Source organism: Leucoraja erinacea, chromosome 27 (assembly GCF_028641065.1).
Source record: "Leucoraja erinacea ecotype New England chromosome 27, Leri_hhj_1, whole genome shotgun sequence".
Classification (NCBI taxonomy): Eukaryota; Metazoa; Chordata; class Chondrichthyes; order Rajiformes; family Rajidae; genus Leucoraja; species Leucoraja erinaceus.
This window is the reverse complement of record NC_073403.1, coordinates 12,981,162-12,999,497: the sequence shown is the minus strand read 5'-3', so window position 1 is coordinate 12,999,497 and position 18,336 is coordinate 12,981,162. Positions and strand designations below refer to the sequence as shown.

General features: G+C 43.9%; 1 protein-coding gene across 3 annotated transcripts in view; it reads left to right on the top strand.

The window, feature by feature from the left end:
- Positions 1 to 18,094, top strand: part of LOC129710224 (vasoactive intestinal polypeptide receptor-like) — a 60,900-nt gene extending 42,806 nt beyond the window's left edge. For 2 of the 3 annotated variants that reach the window (XM_055657066.1, XM_055657065.1), the window contains exons 6-13: positions 2,062 to 2,191; positions 4,506 to 4,656; positions 4,915 to 4,975; positions 6,992 to 7,058; positions 8,776 to 8,867; positions 11,633 to 11,762; positions 13,222 to 13,263; positions 16,536 to 18,094. In XM_055657066.1, the coding sequence (XP_055513041.1) occupies positions 2,062 to 2,191; positions 4,506 to 4,656; positions 4,915 to 4,975; positions 6,992 to 7,058; positions 8,776 to 8,867; positions 11,633 to 11,762; positions 13,222 to 13,263; positions 16,536 to 16,736 (874 nt within the window). In that variant the 3' untranslated portion in view covers positions 16,737 to 18,094. The remainder of the gene's footprint in view (positions 1 to 2,061; positions 2,192 to 4,505; positions 4,657 to 4,914; positions 4,976 to 6,991; positions 7,059 to 8,775; positions 8,868 to 11,632; positions 11,763 to 13,221; positions 13,264 to 16,535) is intronic. The other variant, XM_055657067.1, reaches the window with a different exon arrangement.
- Positions 18,095 to 18,336: the final 242 nt, after the last annotated feature.

Below are 18,336 nucleotides of genomic sequence, written 5' to 3'. Positions count from 1 at the left end.
CACATTAACACTACCCTACACACACTAGGGGCAATTTTACATTCATACCAAGCCAATTAACCTGCAAACCTGTACGTCTTTGGAGTGTGGGAGGAAACCAAAGGTCTTGGAGAAAACCCACGCAGGTCATGGGTAAACGTACAAACTCCGTACAAACGAACACCCATGGTTAGGATCGAACCCGGGTCTCTGTCGCTGTAAGGAAGTACCTCTACTGCCTTACCACTGTGTCATTTAGTCTGAACCTCCACCCAGTATTCCCTCTCACTGGCTCCTGCACAGACATGATCCTGGGGACATGTGATATTTTGCAAGTTTCCTATCCACATGCTATAATTTAATTCCAATTTTCCAAAAGGTGTTGGCATTTTTAAATATTGGAGAGGGCAGTCTTAACCTCGTCAGGATGGGATGGGGCTGCGAGGCAAAATAGTAAAATTTCAATCCCAACCTCCAAAACTGACAAAAACACATTGCATCTGGTGTCACTGTGGTAGGTTTGGATGGGACAAATAGCCCTTTTGGGGGAGAGAGTTATCCATTGTTATGCATGGTAATCATGTGCTGTTCCTTAGATTTTGGCAACTCTTTAACAGTAGCTGGGTTTCCCAGAGCTGGGGAGTGTTTACAATTTGAAGGACACTAAGGCTGCGCCTTGTTGGATGAAGGTCTTGTCCAATATTGTTTGTGGACCCAAGGGACAATGAGAGCACCACATGCCCATTTGAGGTCCTATTGCAAACTGTCTCCTGAATCGCTGGTGTCCCTTCTCCAACTCTCCCCGTAATCCTCCAGCCTCCGCAATGAACCTTCCACCCACAAATCAGCACCCTCTCTACCCCACACCCCAAAACCAACACCTCTCAGCAATTTGTGCCTCGCACTCTCCCACCTACTGCTCTTCCCTTCCCAGCTCTTCTACCAGAGAGCATTATTGCTACCCTCTCCAACACACATCACTCCTGGCTAAGATGATCTCCCTCCCCCTGTTGTCTGCACTGCCCCCTTGCGATTTCTTTCCTCCCACCATCGCATTGCCAATTCCTGACAATCTATTTCATCATCTGTCTCACCGACCACTCCCCGAACAGCTTATCAATCTTCTTCCTCAGCCACCATTCCCTCACCCACCCCTCCTACCAACTCTCTCTCTCTTCCCAACTCCCAAAGAATTTATTTCTTAATAGTCTACTCTCAGAAAGACTTCTCTCTCAGCCCAGCATTAACCCCGTGTCTGAGACCTGACCCCAGCTCTGGACACCTCATCCCGCCAACCCTAATGATCGTTCTCAAATCCAGGTCATCTCCACCTTCTCCCCACTGGACCTCTCCACATTCACCACATATCCACGCTCACCTCACTTAGCAATCTCCCTTGCCTCCTGCAATCCACTCCCCTGTTACCAACATTGTTCCATAGAACAGTTCAGCACAGGAACTGACCCTTTGGCCCACGATGTCTGTGCCAATCATTATGCCACTTCAAACTGACCTACGTATGGTCTATATCCCTCCATTCTTTGCCTGTTCATGTGACTGTCTAAATGCCAATCTGCCTTGTGGTCGCCGCCTCATCACTACATCCCCCTTCCCCATGGACACAGGCACCACCCGGAACTTCTGCTCATTCTAAACTCAGTGAGGAAATGCTTACCTTGTATACCTTAGATATGAGGTATGAAATTCAAGCAATTTCACTGTGACGTCACATGTGGCAATAAAGCATTCATTCATTCATCCATTCATTCATTCATTCAATCATTGATTGATTCATTATTCATTCAATCATTGATTGATTCATTCATTCATTCAATCATTGATTCATTCATTCATTCATTCATACATTCATCCATTCAATCATTCAGTCATTAATTAATTAATTAATTTATTTATTAATTCATTCATTCATACACATGGCTGAGAGTTGTGGTAAGTTGGTTGGTAGACCGAGTCATGAAAACTACTGGGAAGGTGATCCCAGCTTCTCAAAAAGATGCTTGGTTTATGCGGCCTGAGGTATTTTGTTCTAATTCTATGACATCTTCTGTTGTTTTGATACAGGAAACTACACTGTACCAGAAACTACATTCACATGAACCTGTTTGTGTCCTTCATTCTGAAAGCCATTGCTGTGTTGATAAAGGATGTGGTGCTGTTTGACAGCGACTCCGACCAGTGCACGCTTTCCACGGTAAGCGGATGCTCACTGTTGTCCCTGGCACAGCCACAGTCACCATGAACAGAGACCTCTCCTTCCTTCAATCTTTTCCTGTCTTCCTGTCACCTACTTGGCTATTTCATGACATTCCAACAGTGACCACAATTTATCAGTCTGCTTTTGTTAAAATGCTTTTCCTTAACCAACGAAAGTTATCAGCTATTTTTGTAGTGCTCTGCGTTTTACAATGATGATAAAGATAACATTGGCACAGAGTCTAGCTCCTCAGAACGCAATATGTGTCATTGACAGTGGTGTTCCATTGTAGGTCCAGTGTCATCCTTCTAATGTTAGTTATTTATTACTTATCTGATGCAAGTCCTAGTATTCCACACTGTCCTTTCTACCCCCTTTATCTCTCCACACTGCGATTACACCAACCCTCTGAACACCCTTGTGTTCTTCTCAGGCCCTTTGTTGGTCTCTATGCAGCCCTGCTTCTTTCCTCTGGTTCTGAGGTTTTTGCTTTTTCTGCTGGTATATGTTGACCTTTAATTCCCAATGCCAATTTGATGATCCTGCAAATGAGTGTTGTTTCAGTTTCTGGAGCCTTAAGGGGCTGTCCCATTGCGGCGACCTAGGTGGTGAGTTTAGAAGAGTTTAGGAGAGTTTGAAAAAAATGTCAGGTTGAAGACCTCCTTCGACTATGTAGTAGACTAGCTTCGACTAGCTTCGGGAAAATTGGACTTCGAATAGTGGAGAGTGAAGACGACCTCCTTCGATCTCCTTCGACCACTATCTACGACTACCTTCGACTACCCTCGATTACCTACGAATAACTACTTGCCGACCGACTACGACCTACTTCGACTAAACCTACGAGTAAAAAAAGTATCGATTTTTTCCATGGTGACCTTTTTCTGCTCGCAAGCATTTTTCAGCATGTTGAAAAATACGCCGCAACCTAGCTGAGGCCTCGGGTCACAGGGACTACTCTCGAGCATGAAGGAGAGTTACAAAGACCTCCTAGGACCTCGTGTCGACCATTCTGCGAGTATGAATCGAGGGAAAACTCGTCTGAACTCGTGGATTAGGTCGCTGCAGTGGGACAGCCCCTTTAGTTGTCATACACCTCCCATCCTTTTCCATGGGTAATGTAATCGTTTATTGAATACACCTTCCATATTCACTTGCTTCAGTACAAGGTATTTATTCAAGCCATCATCGATGCTTTGTCATCTATAACATCTATGTCCTTCCATTCATCTTCTGATGGTGTCAACCTTTTTTCCAATAATATTTTCAAACTCAGTCCAAGACAGTTCCTTTGTTACATTTATCATGTTGTCGACTTCTTACAATACCAGTGCAAATGGTATGTGGTCCTGTTGATTTTTGATATTCACACATTTTCTGGTGAATATAACTTCTTTTGCTACCACAGCCTCTGCTATTTCTTTCTCCTACAATGTACCCTTTAATGTAACGGAACTATCTTTACATTATACCACTTTCATGCAACCAGGCCATGATGCAACACGTCAGTATGCTCTCTATTGGAGAGTTTTGGTTAGGTATTCGTGCATTTCTGGAAGAAGTTAGAGCTTTCCAAGGCTTATGTTCATCAGGACCACTCTGTAAAAACATAACCCATGTCTTAAATTGCAGAGCCAAGGAGACCATATCTTATAAATGAGCTGAGTGCCAAGTTTATCAAAGACATGGAAATAGTTTCGTTTGTTGTTATTGTCACGTGTGGCGAGGTGGAGTGAAAAGCCGTTTTGTTGCGTGCTATCTATTCAGCGAAAAGACAATACATGATTACAATCAAATCGACCACAGTGTACAGATACAGGATAAAGGGAATAATGTTTAGTGCAAGATAAAGTCCAGCATGGCCGATTAAAGATAGTCCGAGGGTCTCCTATGGTAGGCCAGGACCACACTCTAGTTGGTGATTTGGTTGCCTGATAATAGCTGGAAAGAAACTCTCTCCTGAATCTGGAGATATGTGTTTTCACACTTCTATACCTCTTGCCTGCTGGGATAGGGGAGAAGAGGGAGTGACCAGGGTGACATTCATCCTTGATTATGCTGGTGGCCTTGCCAAGACAGCATGAAGTGTAGATGGAATCAATGGAAGGGTTGTTGGTTTGTGTGATGGTCTGGGCTACGTCCACAACTCTCTACAATTTCTTGCGGTCTTGGGTGGAGCTGTCCCCAAACCATGCTGTGATGTGTCCAGATTATTTTGCAGCTGTAGAAGTTGGTGAGAGTTTTTGGAGACATGGGATGGAGAATGGGCAAGATCTAAGGCAGAAACTAATACCAAATTCTTCATTTCCAGCCATCGTGCAAGGCTGCCATCACCTTCTTCGAGTTCAGTATCACCGCAAACTTCTTCTGGCTGTTGGCAGAAGGCATCTACCTTCACACGCTCATCGTGGTCTTCTTCACCGAGAGGAAGTATTTTTGGTGGTACATCGTGACAGCTTGGGGTGAGGCATTTTTCATTCATACTTTAAAATTACCTGCAAGCTTTCAGGTTTCCACCTTTTGTAAGACCTCCTAAATGGTCAACCACCTTCTCGAATCATTGTTGCCTCGATGATAAAGGATCATCCATTTCCCTCTCATAAAGATTCTCAGTCTCATGCCTTTGACTATGAAGAAAGATTTTGCACTTAGGAAAATCACAGCCTAACTTTCAAAGGTTTTTCTCAATGCAATTGGTAATTTTATTTATGTCCCTATAGGTGTCCCACTATTGATCACGGTTAGCTGGACTCTTGCAATGATGTATAACCATGACTTCGGGTAAGAACAAATATGTTTGTTTGTTTGTTAAATAGAGCAGTATGAATGGCTTGATTGATTCTCACTAATTTTGGTTATAAATGCATGCACCTATCTCTAGTCTCTCATCTTTATTGATGAGCATAGATGGTTACGATGTTGAGCATTGGCTAACTGCTTGGCAAATGAAGGTGTTAAAACAAAACTGGATCCTGGCGACAAACTGATTGCTACACATGCACACATGCACACATGCAAAAGCAGATGCATGCTTTTAAAAGAGTGACACTGAAAGTTCAAGGTATGCATATTACTGTTAGAGTGAAAGGGAAGAACCCTGTATCACAAGAGAAATTGAGACTCTGGTCAGGAAAAAGAAGGAGGCACCACTTAGGTATGGGCAGTTGAGATTACGCCTTCCTCTGGAGGAATTTAGGATTGAGGAGCAGACATACAAAGGAAATCAGCAGGGCAAAAAGAGAGCTTGAGATAGCCCTGACAGATTTAGGAGAATTCAAAGACATTGTATAAGTATATTAAGGGGAAAATGGAACTAGAGAAAGAATAGGGCCCCTCAGAAACCAAGGTAGTCACCTGTGTGTGGAGCCACGGGAAAGGGGCAGGTCCTCAGTGTGTTTTTCACCTTTTTTTAATGTGGAGAAAGACATGAAGACTAGGAAACTTGGGATTGCCAATAGAGATGACTTGAGGACAGTCCATATTGCAGTCGATAAGGTGCTGGATGTCCTACGATGTATGAGGTAGATAAATATTCTGGGCTGATCAGGAGGTTCCAAGGACAATGTGGGAAGCTAGAGAAGGAATTGTAGAAGTTTTCGCTGAGATACATGAATCATTGTTAGAAAAGGATGGGGTGCCGGGAGACTGGAGGTTAATATAGTGCCTCTATTTAAGAAGGACTGTAAAGGTCCTAGCATATGTATGGTAGGAAAGTTATTGGAGAGGATTCTGAGGGATAAGATATCCATGCATTTGGAAAGACAGGGGTTTATCAGGGATAGTCGGCATAATTTTGTGCGTGAGAGATCGTGTCTCATGAATTTGATTTTTTTTGAAGAAGTAACCAAGAAGGTTGATGAGGGCAAGGCCTTTGAATAGTTTCCACATACAAGGCTGCTTTGGAAGGTTAGATCACTTGGAATTCAGGAATGTCTAGGACTACGAGTACATGGTACCCTGGAAGTGCCATCACAAGTAGATGGGGTGGTGAAGATAGCTTTTCGTACCTTGGCCTTCAACATTCTGTAAATTGAATAAAGTTGGACCATTATGTTATAGTTGTACAAGATATAGTTGAGGCCACACTTGAAGTATTGTGTTCAGGTTTAGTCACGCTGATATAGGAGAGGTGCCATTAAACTGGAAAGAATGCAGAGAAGATTTACAAGGAAGTTGCCAGAACTTGAGGGCCTGAGCTATAGGAAGAGGTTGAGCAGGCGAGGACTTTATTCCTTGGAACGCAGGAGATTGATTTTTATAGAGGTGTTTAAAATCACGAGGGGAATATAGGGTAAATGTGCGGCGTCTTTTTCCGAGGTAAGGAATCAAGATCTAGAACAGAGGGATTTAATAGGAAACTGAGGGGTAACCTTTTCACAGAGAGAGTGATGGGTATGTGGAACGATCTGCTAGAGGAAGTAGTTGAGGCAGGTACAATAACAATATTTAAGTTACACGTACAGGTATATGGATAGGAATGGTTTAGGGGGAAATGCAGGCCAATGGGACTAACTTATTGGAATAGATGAGTTGGTCCAAAGGGCCTATTTCCCGAAGGTACAGAATGTCTCAATGACACCATGATTTACTCAAGACCACAAATATTGCTGTCTGTGTGCTCACCTGCACAAGACTCACTCACTCACTCACTCATTCACACTTCTCTGGATGAAGAAGAGCATCAGGACCCCGGTTATCTATTTTCACTCATAGACCATGTGAAGTCAATTAAAAACACTGTTTTCTGAGATTGATTCTCTCAGCCACTTCAAGAAATGTATTGTTCATTTCCATTAGATGCTGGGATTCAATTGACTCTCCATACTTTTGGATCATCAAGGCTCCGATTTCACTGACTATTTTAGTGAGTATTTGTTCTTTGTTTCTGAGGTGAAACTGCCACTGTCATGTGTCAGGGTAATATATCCATTTCAGTATTGATTTAGTTACACACCCCAGACTTCACACTGCCTTTGGCTGCCAAGGAAGGCAGGTAATTTTCTTGCCTTCCAGCTGCACAGGCTTGGTTTCTCATCACCGCAGAACACAGTGTCTCGGAGAGTCAATTGTACCATAATGTTTTTTTACGCTCTTTAGTGAAGTGAACCAGAGATCATTTCTGGACTGTTTCACTCCAAACACTCAACTGGGCACTAGTCACCCTTATGCCCAATATATTTTTGAATCAGAGAGTATAGGTTGAAGTCATTGCCCATGGAACGTTCCTTCTGAATCAATGCAGGCAAATATATACCAAGATGACTAGGAACATACACATCCATGGGATAACACAGTGGCACCCTGGGCCATTAATTGGGTAAGTTCCAATACCGAATTGCACCCCTCTGCACCACCTCAGCCCAATACCACTCCACGACACCAAGTGCTTTGCCACCTGCTTTCCTCTCTGCCATGCAGCCCAAGCCCAGTGGCGCAGCAGTAGAGTTGCTGGATAAGAGCTCCAGAGATCTAGGTTCGATCCAGACTATGGGTGCTGTCTGTACAAAGTTTGTAAATTCTCCCTATGATCACGTGGGTTTTTTCCGTGTGCTCCGGTCTCCTACCACACTCCAAAGGTGCACAGGTATGTAGGTTAATTGGCTTCTGTAAATTGTAAATTATCCCGAGTGTATAGGATAGTGCTAGTGCACGGGGTGGTTTAGTTTTAGAGATATAGCGTGGAAGCAGGCCTTTCAGCCCATCGAGCCAGCACCCACCTATGAAAACCCGTACACTAATTCTATTCTACACACTAGGGACTATTTGCAGAAGCCAAGGGTGATCACTGGTCAGCGTAGACTCGGACCAAACGGCATGTTTCCATGCTGTATCTCTAAAGTCTAAAACCCAATTGCATGTACTAACGGCATGCCCCCCTCTCCGTTGAGCCATCCATCCATCCTTCACTACCATTCCCTATTTCTTCTCAATAAATCCTTTCCCCTGCCACCTGTCCATCTATCAGAGAGTCATAGAAACATAGAAAATAGGTGCAGGAGTAGGCCATTTGGCCCTTCGAGCCTGCACCGCCATTCAATATGACCATGGCTGATCATCCAACTCAGTATCCCATCCCTGCCTTCTCTCCATACCTCCTGATCCCTTTAGCCACAAGGGCCACATCTAACTCCCTCTTAAATATAGCCAATGAACTGGCCTCAACTACCTTCTATGGCAGAGAATTCCATAGATTCACCACTCTCTGTGTAAAAAATGATTTTCTCATCTCGGTCCTAAAAGACTTCCCTCTTATCCTTAAACTGTGACCCCTAGTTCTGGACTTCCCCAACATCGGGAATAATCTTCCTGCATCTAGCCTGTCCAACCCCTTAAAAATGTTGTAAGTTTCTATAGGATCCCCCCTCAATCTTCTAAATTCCACATCCCTGCCCAGACCATCCACCACAGGGTCCTGATCCCCAACGCTTTTGAATAGACTTGAATTTTTAACTACAGGTACATTTCAATTACTTTCTCTCAAACTAGCCAACTCTTAGACAAATTCCAGTCACTTGTTTTTTTTTTCCGATTTACAGGACACAGTGAAAATCACTGAGCTGTGATGTGTTCCTTTTATTTAGGTGAACTTTATTCTCTTCATCTCCATCATACAAATCCTGATCCAGAAAGTATATTCATCAGACAGCAGAGGAAGCGAGTACAGGCAGTACATGTAAGTACAGAATACGTGTGGTGGCACAGTGGAGCTACTACCTTACAGCACTGGATTCCATTTGTGCATTCTCCCTGCGACCATGTGGATTTTATCTAGGTGCTCTGGTTTTCTCCCACATTCTAAAGACATGCAGATTTGTAGATTAATTGGCTTCTGTAAAGTGCCCATGTGCAGGATGCAGAAGAGGGATAGAATAGAAGTGTATGGGTGGACGATGGGCTGAAGGGCCTGTTTCCACATTGTATCTCTGAACTAAACATATCCTAGAACACACAGTGCAGCAGGAAATGCCATCGTCCCCAAAATGCCCTGCCGTCCTTATCTCCATTAGTCAGTGATCCCCAAAGAACATTTTATGAATCCATTCTTCCAGTTCACAAAGGGTTTTTCAAAACACTGATCCCACTAAGCCAGAGAACAAGAGGTAAATGCTCTCAAGATTCCAGCATAAAGCAATCTAAAGGTGGGTCATATTTGGACACTACCATCCTACTGCATATTTCTCCTTCCATTTAAATTAATCCTTTTTGAAACCATTAGGAGCAATCCGTACCACCCTTAATCCAAGAAAATGCACTGACTGGATGGTCATCAAGAAGAGATAGAGGTAAACATACAAGGAATTTGATTTGCCAACAGTCAAACAAGATACATAACCATAAAAAAATTTAAACATAGACTTAAACAGCCACTACAGCGGAGTGTGAGAATCCCCAGGGCACACAGCATAAGCGGAGATCCACAGCCATCAGTTCAATGTCCGGGCCACACACGCGCTCCTTCACTGTGATGTGACCAGTGTTGTACCGACCACCATTACTCCCTCTGCAGTCCCAGTCTGCCCGAACAGTTAGAAAGCCATCCACACTCGCACTAAACTCTGGGATGTCCTCATAGAGCCACGTCCCCGCACAACACCGAGATCACTGCACTCCCTCCGATTACTCACCAGCGCAGACAGCACGTCCATCTTTTTTTTTCGGCGAACTCACATTCCCCATTGTGATGGAAGGCAAATAACATACCATCTTTCCTCCGTTTCTCCCGCGGTCGGGCCGGTCGAAACTTCCGCCGTCAGGGCGATCGAATCTCCTGCAGTCGATGATCAAAGCTCCTGCATCGGGGCGGTCGAAGCTCCTGCAGTTGGAGCTCCCGCAGTCGAACCCTAACAAAGGGACCACCAGCTCCACGATGTTAAAGCTGCAGTGCAGACGGAGATGCGATGAAAAAGTCACAGCTCCTTCGAGGAAAGAGATAAAAAAAGGTTTCCCCAACCCCCACATAATACAAAAACTAAAAGTACACAAAAAACATACAAGTAAACACAGACCAAAACAGCAAAAGAAGAAAAAGACGAGACAGGCTGTTGGCGAGGCTGCATTGTACGGCTCCAACCGATGACCAAAGACATCAATCAAAGACATAGTAATACAACCAAAGACATAGTCCATAGAACACCATAGTTGCTCAAGTTAGTTCAAGAGCCTGATGGTTGCAGGCAAGAAGCTGTTCAGGCTCCCACACCTCCCTATGACAAAGTGACAATATGAGAGCTTGTCCAGTGTGGATCTTTGATGATATTGGCTATCTTTTTGAAGGCAGAGCCTCCTGCAGATCCCTTCAATGGTGGGGAAGTCATTATCAATGAGTCTCTGTAGTTTTTACGTTCCTGGGAATGTGAATTACCAAACCAGGTTGTTATGCAATCAGTCGGCATGTTGTCCACCATGCACCTGCATAAGTTCAATAGGGTATTCATCAACCGACCTGGTCTCCTCAATCTTCAAAGGAAATAAAGCTCTACTTTGTGGTTGCATCAAAGTGCTAGACCCGTTAGATCTTCAGAGATATCCACACCCGGGAACTTGGTTGTTAACTCTCTCCACCATCATCATATCAAGATGAAGACAAGTTTGTGGATCTGTGGCTTGCCCTTTCTGGTCAACAATCAACTCATTGGTCTAGCTATCATTAAGAGCAAGATTGTTTGTCTGGTAACATTCAGTCAGATTTTCAATCTCCCTCTGTACTTGGACGTATCAGGAGGTTAAAGACAGGTGTAGTGGCTGAAACTGACACAAAGCGTGGGTTCAGGAAGGCAATGTGGTTGATGTAGGAGAGGAGTAGGAATGAGGAGAGCTCAGAGGATGAGCAGAGGGAGTATGGTTGTGGGTATTGTTGGGGTTGAGGTAGGATATGAGATCAGTGGAGAGTTGTGTGTGGCAGGAAAAGAGCGCGGAGGCCTCTGTGCGGCATCGGGGACCTGAAGGCGGGGGGGGGGGGGGGGGGGGGGGGGGGGGGGGGGGAACAGAGGCCCACACACCGTGTCAGGAATGTACTCTTCCACTAGCTTTCCATGTGATAGTTGTCAAAATAGGCAAAGCTGACCAAGACCTCGTCTACCATTAAAATAGGTTTGGAGGGATATGGACCAAGTGCAGGCAAGTGGGACTACTGTAGTTGGGACGTTGTTGGCCGGTGTGGGTGAGTTGGGCAGAGGGGCCTGTTTCCACATTGCATAACTCTATGACTCTATTGCTAACACCCTTCGAAAGGAGATCCAAATTAGTGGGTTTAAGCTGCGATCTTTAATTTTAAATTTAACATTGGTGTTTGAAAAATACTAAAGATTCATTTCTGAAAGTTCGTGTTCCAATTAATCAAGTGCAGAACATGGAAGAGTTTCTTTATTCACGTTAATTAGTTTCTTAAGCAAATTAATAATTTTCTAAAACTGTTCTTCCTTTTCTTTTTTTTTAAAGGAGGCTTGCAAAATCGACTTTGCTTCTCATACCACTATTTGGAGTCAACTACATAGTCTTTGTCTTTGTCCCTGATCATCTGAACGTCTACTTCCGGCTGGTATTTGACCTTGCCTTGGGATCTTTCCAGGTGGGTAATCTGGCTTTCATGAATGAAAGGTATCTCTAAAGAGAAGCTATTAATGAATGCAACTTTAGCCAAAGGTGCTATGGCATGAAACACAGAAACACGTGGACCATTCTGCCCGTGACCCTATTCCGCTAGAGAATGAAATTGTGGCTAATGTCTACCGAACTTTAATAGCTACCACTGCTCCATAACCTCGATACTCTTTGAAACTAAAGTGTTAAACTTAAACCCTCCAAATGAATGCAAATGAATTAAAAAAAACATTATTGTTTGAGAAGATAACATGCCTTCAGAAACTGGTGTTGATAACAACACGTTCAAGAAATTAGTTTGGTAATCTAAATCAACGGACACTGCAGCTTGAGTTTGCAGAATGCAAGGTGGCCATAATTTTACACAGAATTGTTCTTCTCCTTCTTGCGTGTGGCGTGCACAGCCTAAAGTTGTAGGACAACTTGTTCAATTAGATTGTGCACGCCGGGTTGATTGCATTCGTCAAAACAGGGCGCACCACGAGAAATGGACACGAATAAATATTGAGCAAGAATCTTTTCAAGTTGTGATTGATATACAAAGGGTAGCGTTAACAACCATTTACAACTGAAACCAATTGGGAAAGATGTTAAGTGTGTAGGAAGGAACTGCAGATACTGGCTTAAACCGAAGTTAGACACAAAATGCTGGAGTAACTCAGCGGGACAAGTCTCTAGTCTGAAGTAAGGTCTCGACCTGAAACGTTACCCATTCCTTCTCTCCAGAGATGATGCCACTAGTCTGATGAAGGGTCTTGACCCAACTCATCACTCATTCCTTCTCTCCATAGATGCTGCCTGTCCCGCTGAGTTACTCCAGCATTTTGTGTCTATCTTCGGGAGGGATGTTAAGTTTACCTGACGAATCAGCCCATTTTCACTGCCAGCTATTTGATCTGCTCTTCTGGACAGTCAATAGGAACATGCCAGGAGCCAACAGAGTCTTTATTTAAATGTGCAGATCGGGCTGCAGCTTAAATGGGACTGCTCCAGTGGGCACAGTGGAGTATTGTGGAAATAGTATGTGAACTGAAGAGATATCTGGAGTTCTGTTTGGCAGGAGCAGCAGGGAGAACATAATGATACAGGGTGTACAGAGAGCAGAGAGAAGAGATCTCATCCTTATTTTTGCCAATGATTGAACTTGCTGTCTAAAACAAGATCATTTGAACCACATTACCATAAATTAAACAACCACCTTGGCACAGTTAGTACAAAGTTCCGTTGCACATATTCGTAAGTTGGGACAGTGCTCAAAAGTAACGGAAGAGCAGCCTGAATTTCCAATCTGTGTGCAGGTGGCTTCCAAATCACAAGTAATTCAGCCTCCATCAGTCCACCAGCAACTCAATTCAACATGCATTCATTCAAGCAAAGGTTAATGTATCTAATTTTGTGCAGTGTGAAAACTTATTCTCTCTTTTCAGGGTTTCATCGTTGCAATCCTGTACTGTTTCTTGAATGGAGAGGTAAGAGCAATCATGCTACACTGGGCATTGCAGTCAAATGTTCTATTAATATAGACTTTGCATGCAGGTTCAAGTAGTAACCTTGTAGGAACCAACCTACCTTTCAATATGGTGCCACATGGCCCACACTGTATGGACCCAGTCTCTTGAATCCAGTCTGGTCAGTTCCAAATCCAAAATCAACATGGGAGTTTTTAGGATCAGGTAACAATCAATAGACCAGAAGTGGCCTTGCGAAACTCACCTGCAATACGAACTGTTCTTCACAGGGGTAACACATCTGAGTTAGTTTTGTCAGCTCCCAAATGCTGGGAATTCATGTTGCAGCTGAAAAAAACATTGGCTAAGCCACGCGTTGGAATATTGTGTGCAGTTTTGGTCACCACTGTATCGCAGTGTTGCCAGGATTTAAGGGCTGTAGTTATGAGGGGAGGGTAGATGGGCGAGGATTATTCTCATTGGAGTGTGGGAGGCTCATTCTCGTCAACTCCCCCATATTCTACTGACTAGCAAATGCACGAGAATTTTAAGACGTGGAGGGACCTGGAAAACCCAAAGGAAACTCGTGTTTTCATAAGGAAAAGTGCAAACCTCACACATAGAACCTCCATGGACACGATCGAACCCAGGATGCTGGAGCTGTGAGGCAATAGCTCTATTGGCCCACACCAATGTGAAGCCCAATTTGTAATCTCTTACCTCCTTCACCAGATTACTCTGCCTATGTGACCAGAACTATGCAGAGACCTGTTAGCATCCTTAACTATATCTGCAGTGTTTGGCTAGCAGTCTCAGTAGTACCTGGCTGCAATAATGGCCCTTTTGATTTTTTCTGGACCTTTTGCACCAGTGTTGATGCATTCCCCGGAGGGTGTATTAAATCTAACTCGCCCTTGTCAAAACTTTCCGTTGCAAACATTAGCAAATCCTAGAATCTTCATTCAGCATCTTTCTCTGCAGCACTAATATTCAAACAACACCTTGAGCAGGAAGAATAAGGAACTCTTATTCAATAATTCCAAGAAAGTATGAGCAGGACGTCATGCGATCACCCTCCTCCACCAACTCTTAGTTATATTCCCTTGAAGCCAATTTCCCACAGGAAATAACTTATCAGTGAATTTACCCTGGTAAGCATGTTTTGCAAGACTTATCGCTATACTTTGGTTGGCCGATTGATAAAGGTCCAGAATTCAGGGACTGGGTTTATTTTGCTGCATTGTACACCAGTGGCTTTGGCAGACCACACAGAATCTGCAAAGGTACTATCCACAAGTTTATCAAAGAAAACAATTAACAATTAAATTGGTAATTAGAGTTTTTTTTTTTTAAAGCAATCAATCATGTACTTTGAACCCAACATGAACACATTAAACCTTGAGAATTGAGAATACGTTATAGAGGATTTAGTGTAAATGTTTATTGAACTCTATTAATCAGACTCGGCAGCCATGGCATTTGCGTTCATCCCCTTGCGACATCTGGTCCACGGATTCCCTTGCTCAAGGACTTCTTGGCTGGGAATTATCCCAAATAATCTCCTCGTTTCTTTTCCTATTCCCCTCCAACCATTTCCAAACTACCGGTGCATTGTTAAATAAGATCATAAACAGGCATGACGATCATGTCTTATTGGTATTTCTAGATAAATTGTAAACACAAATTGAACGGAGAGATTCACACCACACGGTATTGCTTCTGTCCTCTCAGTGTGTTTTAATTTTACAAACTCATTTGGATTGGCTGCATTCAGCTCCCCTGAGTGTTTCTGTTAGTAGAGCATAAATACTCGTTTGTTTAATTAACCGCGCTTACCCTCAGCCTTTCTCTAACCCCCAGGTTATTGAAATATACTTCAAGATTATATTATCTAATTCAATGTGTTCTTTGAATCCATATTAGAACTATGTTTGAACCTAATTTAAACCTCAGAGCACAAGGAAAGGCCAGAGCACCAGGGCTGTGACATTCTCATCCCAGTGCCATTTAAAACTAAAGGTTAAACTTGGGCTTAACCCCACTGGGACATCTTGAAACAGGCACTTGTCCTGCTGACAAGTTAAATACATGGGCCTTATGCAAGTTAAATGTTGAGCATGATTTGGGTTTTACAGTGGCTTTTGAAGTTAATGATATAGCTCTGGAATCCTCCATGCCAGTATGCATGGGGACACATGGACATGTGCCGTGGTGTCTTGCAGCTTTGTTTGGGTACACTTCCACAAACGTGGTTCTCATTAACATGATCAACATACCTATGGAGGAGTTACAAGGAATTGCAGATGCTGGAATCTTGAGCATAACACAAAGTGCTGGAGCAGGGGGGAGAAAGCCCCATCCATTTCTCTCCCTTACTGCAATCATCTGAAGGAGGATTCAAACCTGAGACATCACCTATCCAATCCCTCCACAGATGCTGCCTGTCCTGCTGAACTTCTCCAGCACTTTGTTCCTCACTGAAAGAGGAGCTGCTGTACGTGAGCAAGTCCTGGCTCCATGTGAATTGGCGGTGGGTGTGTTGCCCTTACCTACCCTTGCTACTGATCTCCATCAGGACCCCCCAAGCACGCCCACCAACACCATGATCGATCCCACCCACCTACCTCACCACCACCACTATTCAAACAAGCACCCTGCACCCAGTAGGCATCACAGCCACCCTAAGATCTGGGCCTTGGACTTCATCAGCAGCATTTGGCAATGGCATGCTCTCGTATAAAGCATGTTTTGTCCCACCACGTACCACACAATAGCGTCGAAGAATTGTTCCACTAACGTCCCCTAACTCGGACGCTAAAAGGTAGACAAGCAGATTACACAAGCAATATTGTCAATCAATTATCTTCCCGTTTCCCTTTACTAGACTGTTTAGTTTAAGTGTAGAGATACAGCGCGAAAACAGGCCCTTCGGCCATTCGAGCCGGTGCCGACCAACTATCCCCGCACACTAACATTATCCTACACACACTAGGGACAATTTAACAATTTACAGAAGCCAGTTAACCTACAAACTGAAAGTCTTTGGAGTGTGGGAGGGAACCGGTGCACCCAGAGAAAACCCACGTGGTCACGGGGAGAACATCCAAACTCCATGCAGACAGCACCTGTGGTCAGGATCGAACATGGGTCTCTGGCGCTGTAAGGCAGCAACTTCACCGCTGAGCCGCCCTTGCTGCACACATTGAATTTATAGAAACCTCCAATGTATAGGTGAATGAGCAATTGCCTTTACGAGCCCCCCTCTGAAGAGGACTTTGTGTTTGTGTCTGCAGGTGCAGCTGGAGCTCGGCCGGAAGTGGAGGCGGTGGTGCACACAGTGGTACCTCACAGCCAACTCAAGATACTGCTTCCCTTCCCTGGAGAATCACACCACAAAAGAGGGCACTCAGATATCAATGGTGTCCTGCTACAGCTCTCAAATCCAAGCTGCGAACAATGACCATGCTGACCTGCACCTTGCTTCTGTGCAGTGAAGTGCAAGTCAGGCACGGAGGGTAGTAACCAAACTTTGGCAATTCTAGGAGTGATTTTCTGAAACTTTAGCAAAGGCCACGGAAACTTTAAAATCAGACATGCAGTCATAAGTCCTAGGAGCAGAAAAGGGCCATTCGGCCCATCAAGTCTACTCCACCATTCAATCATGGCTGATCTATCATTCCCTCTCAACCCCATTCTCCTGCCTTGAATCTGTGAGTCTGTCAATCTCCGCATTAAAAATATCCACTGGCCTGGCCTCCACATTCGTATGTGGCAATGAATTCCACAGATTCACCTCCCTCTGACTAAAGAAATTCCTCCTCATCTCCTTCCTAAAGGTACGTCCTTAGGCAGTCATAGGCATGTTTGTATGACATTGCAAGCCATCAGAAAATCAGCCTTAGAAGGCCATGGTAAAGGTTATTTAGATCGTTCAGTATTTTAATTAATCAATATATATTGCCGTTCAAACTAAAGAAAATAATATAGCTTCACTCTTGACAAGAAATACCTGTCAAGCTCGTAAAGAATCACATGATTTTTCTCTGAGCATTTCGAGACCAAAATATTAGTGGCAGGAATGCTGCAGAAACAGAATTTCATGCTGGGTTGTATGTGTGAAGCACCAAAATCAATACTTCGGTATTCAGCTCCCTGGATTTCGACAGAGTTGAATTGCAGAAGTGGAGTTCAACCTGGAAAAGCTACTACGCCATGGTGTGGGCAGCAGAAGGCAAACCTGTGCCTTGCAGGGTTTACAATAGGCTCTTGCTTTTTTAAAATAATCTTAATACCCAACTTCTCATCTGTCCATCAAGCATCACCGAGGAGCTGTTGTTTAGATGTTTGCAGTGCTTCTGTCCCTTGCCAAGTAGACAGGCTTAACCTCACAATCATTCATTGTGTGTGAAGTTTCTGTAATGTTTCTGGGAGGTAACAGGATGATGTATCAGTAAAAAAAATGCATTTACTTTCTTGGCAGGTGTCTGGTTATTTGGGCTCCACAAAAAACACACGTTCAAAGGCAAAGCAATCAATATCCCCACTGGAAATCTCATTTATCATTTGCAGCTGTGGATATAATTCCACAGAGTCTCAGATCACTGGAGCTCTATGAACCCCACCTTCAGATTCTACCAGTCATGGATTTATTCATGGAATTATACAATACAGCCCTTCAGCCCACCGTCAATACTGACTATTGTGCACCCAAACATGCTAACCCTACTTTATTCTCCCCATCTTCCTATCGATTAACAGGCATAATGACATAGCGGTAGAACTACTGCCTTACAGCGTCAGAGACCCGAGTTTGATCCTGACTACGGGTGCTGTCTGTATGGAGTTTGTACGTTCTCCCTGTGGCCTGCGTGGGTTTTTTCCGAGATCTTTGCTTTCCTCCCACACTCCAAAGACGTCCAGGTCTGTAGGTTAATTGGCTTGGTATAAAAGTAAACTTGTCCGTCGCGTGAGTAGGGTAGTGTTAATCTGTAGGATTGCTGGTCGGTGCGGACTCAGAGGGCCTATTTCCGCACTGTATCTCTAAACTAAACTAAACCCCACCTTCAGATTCTACCAGTCACCTACAAACCATGG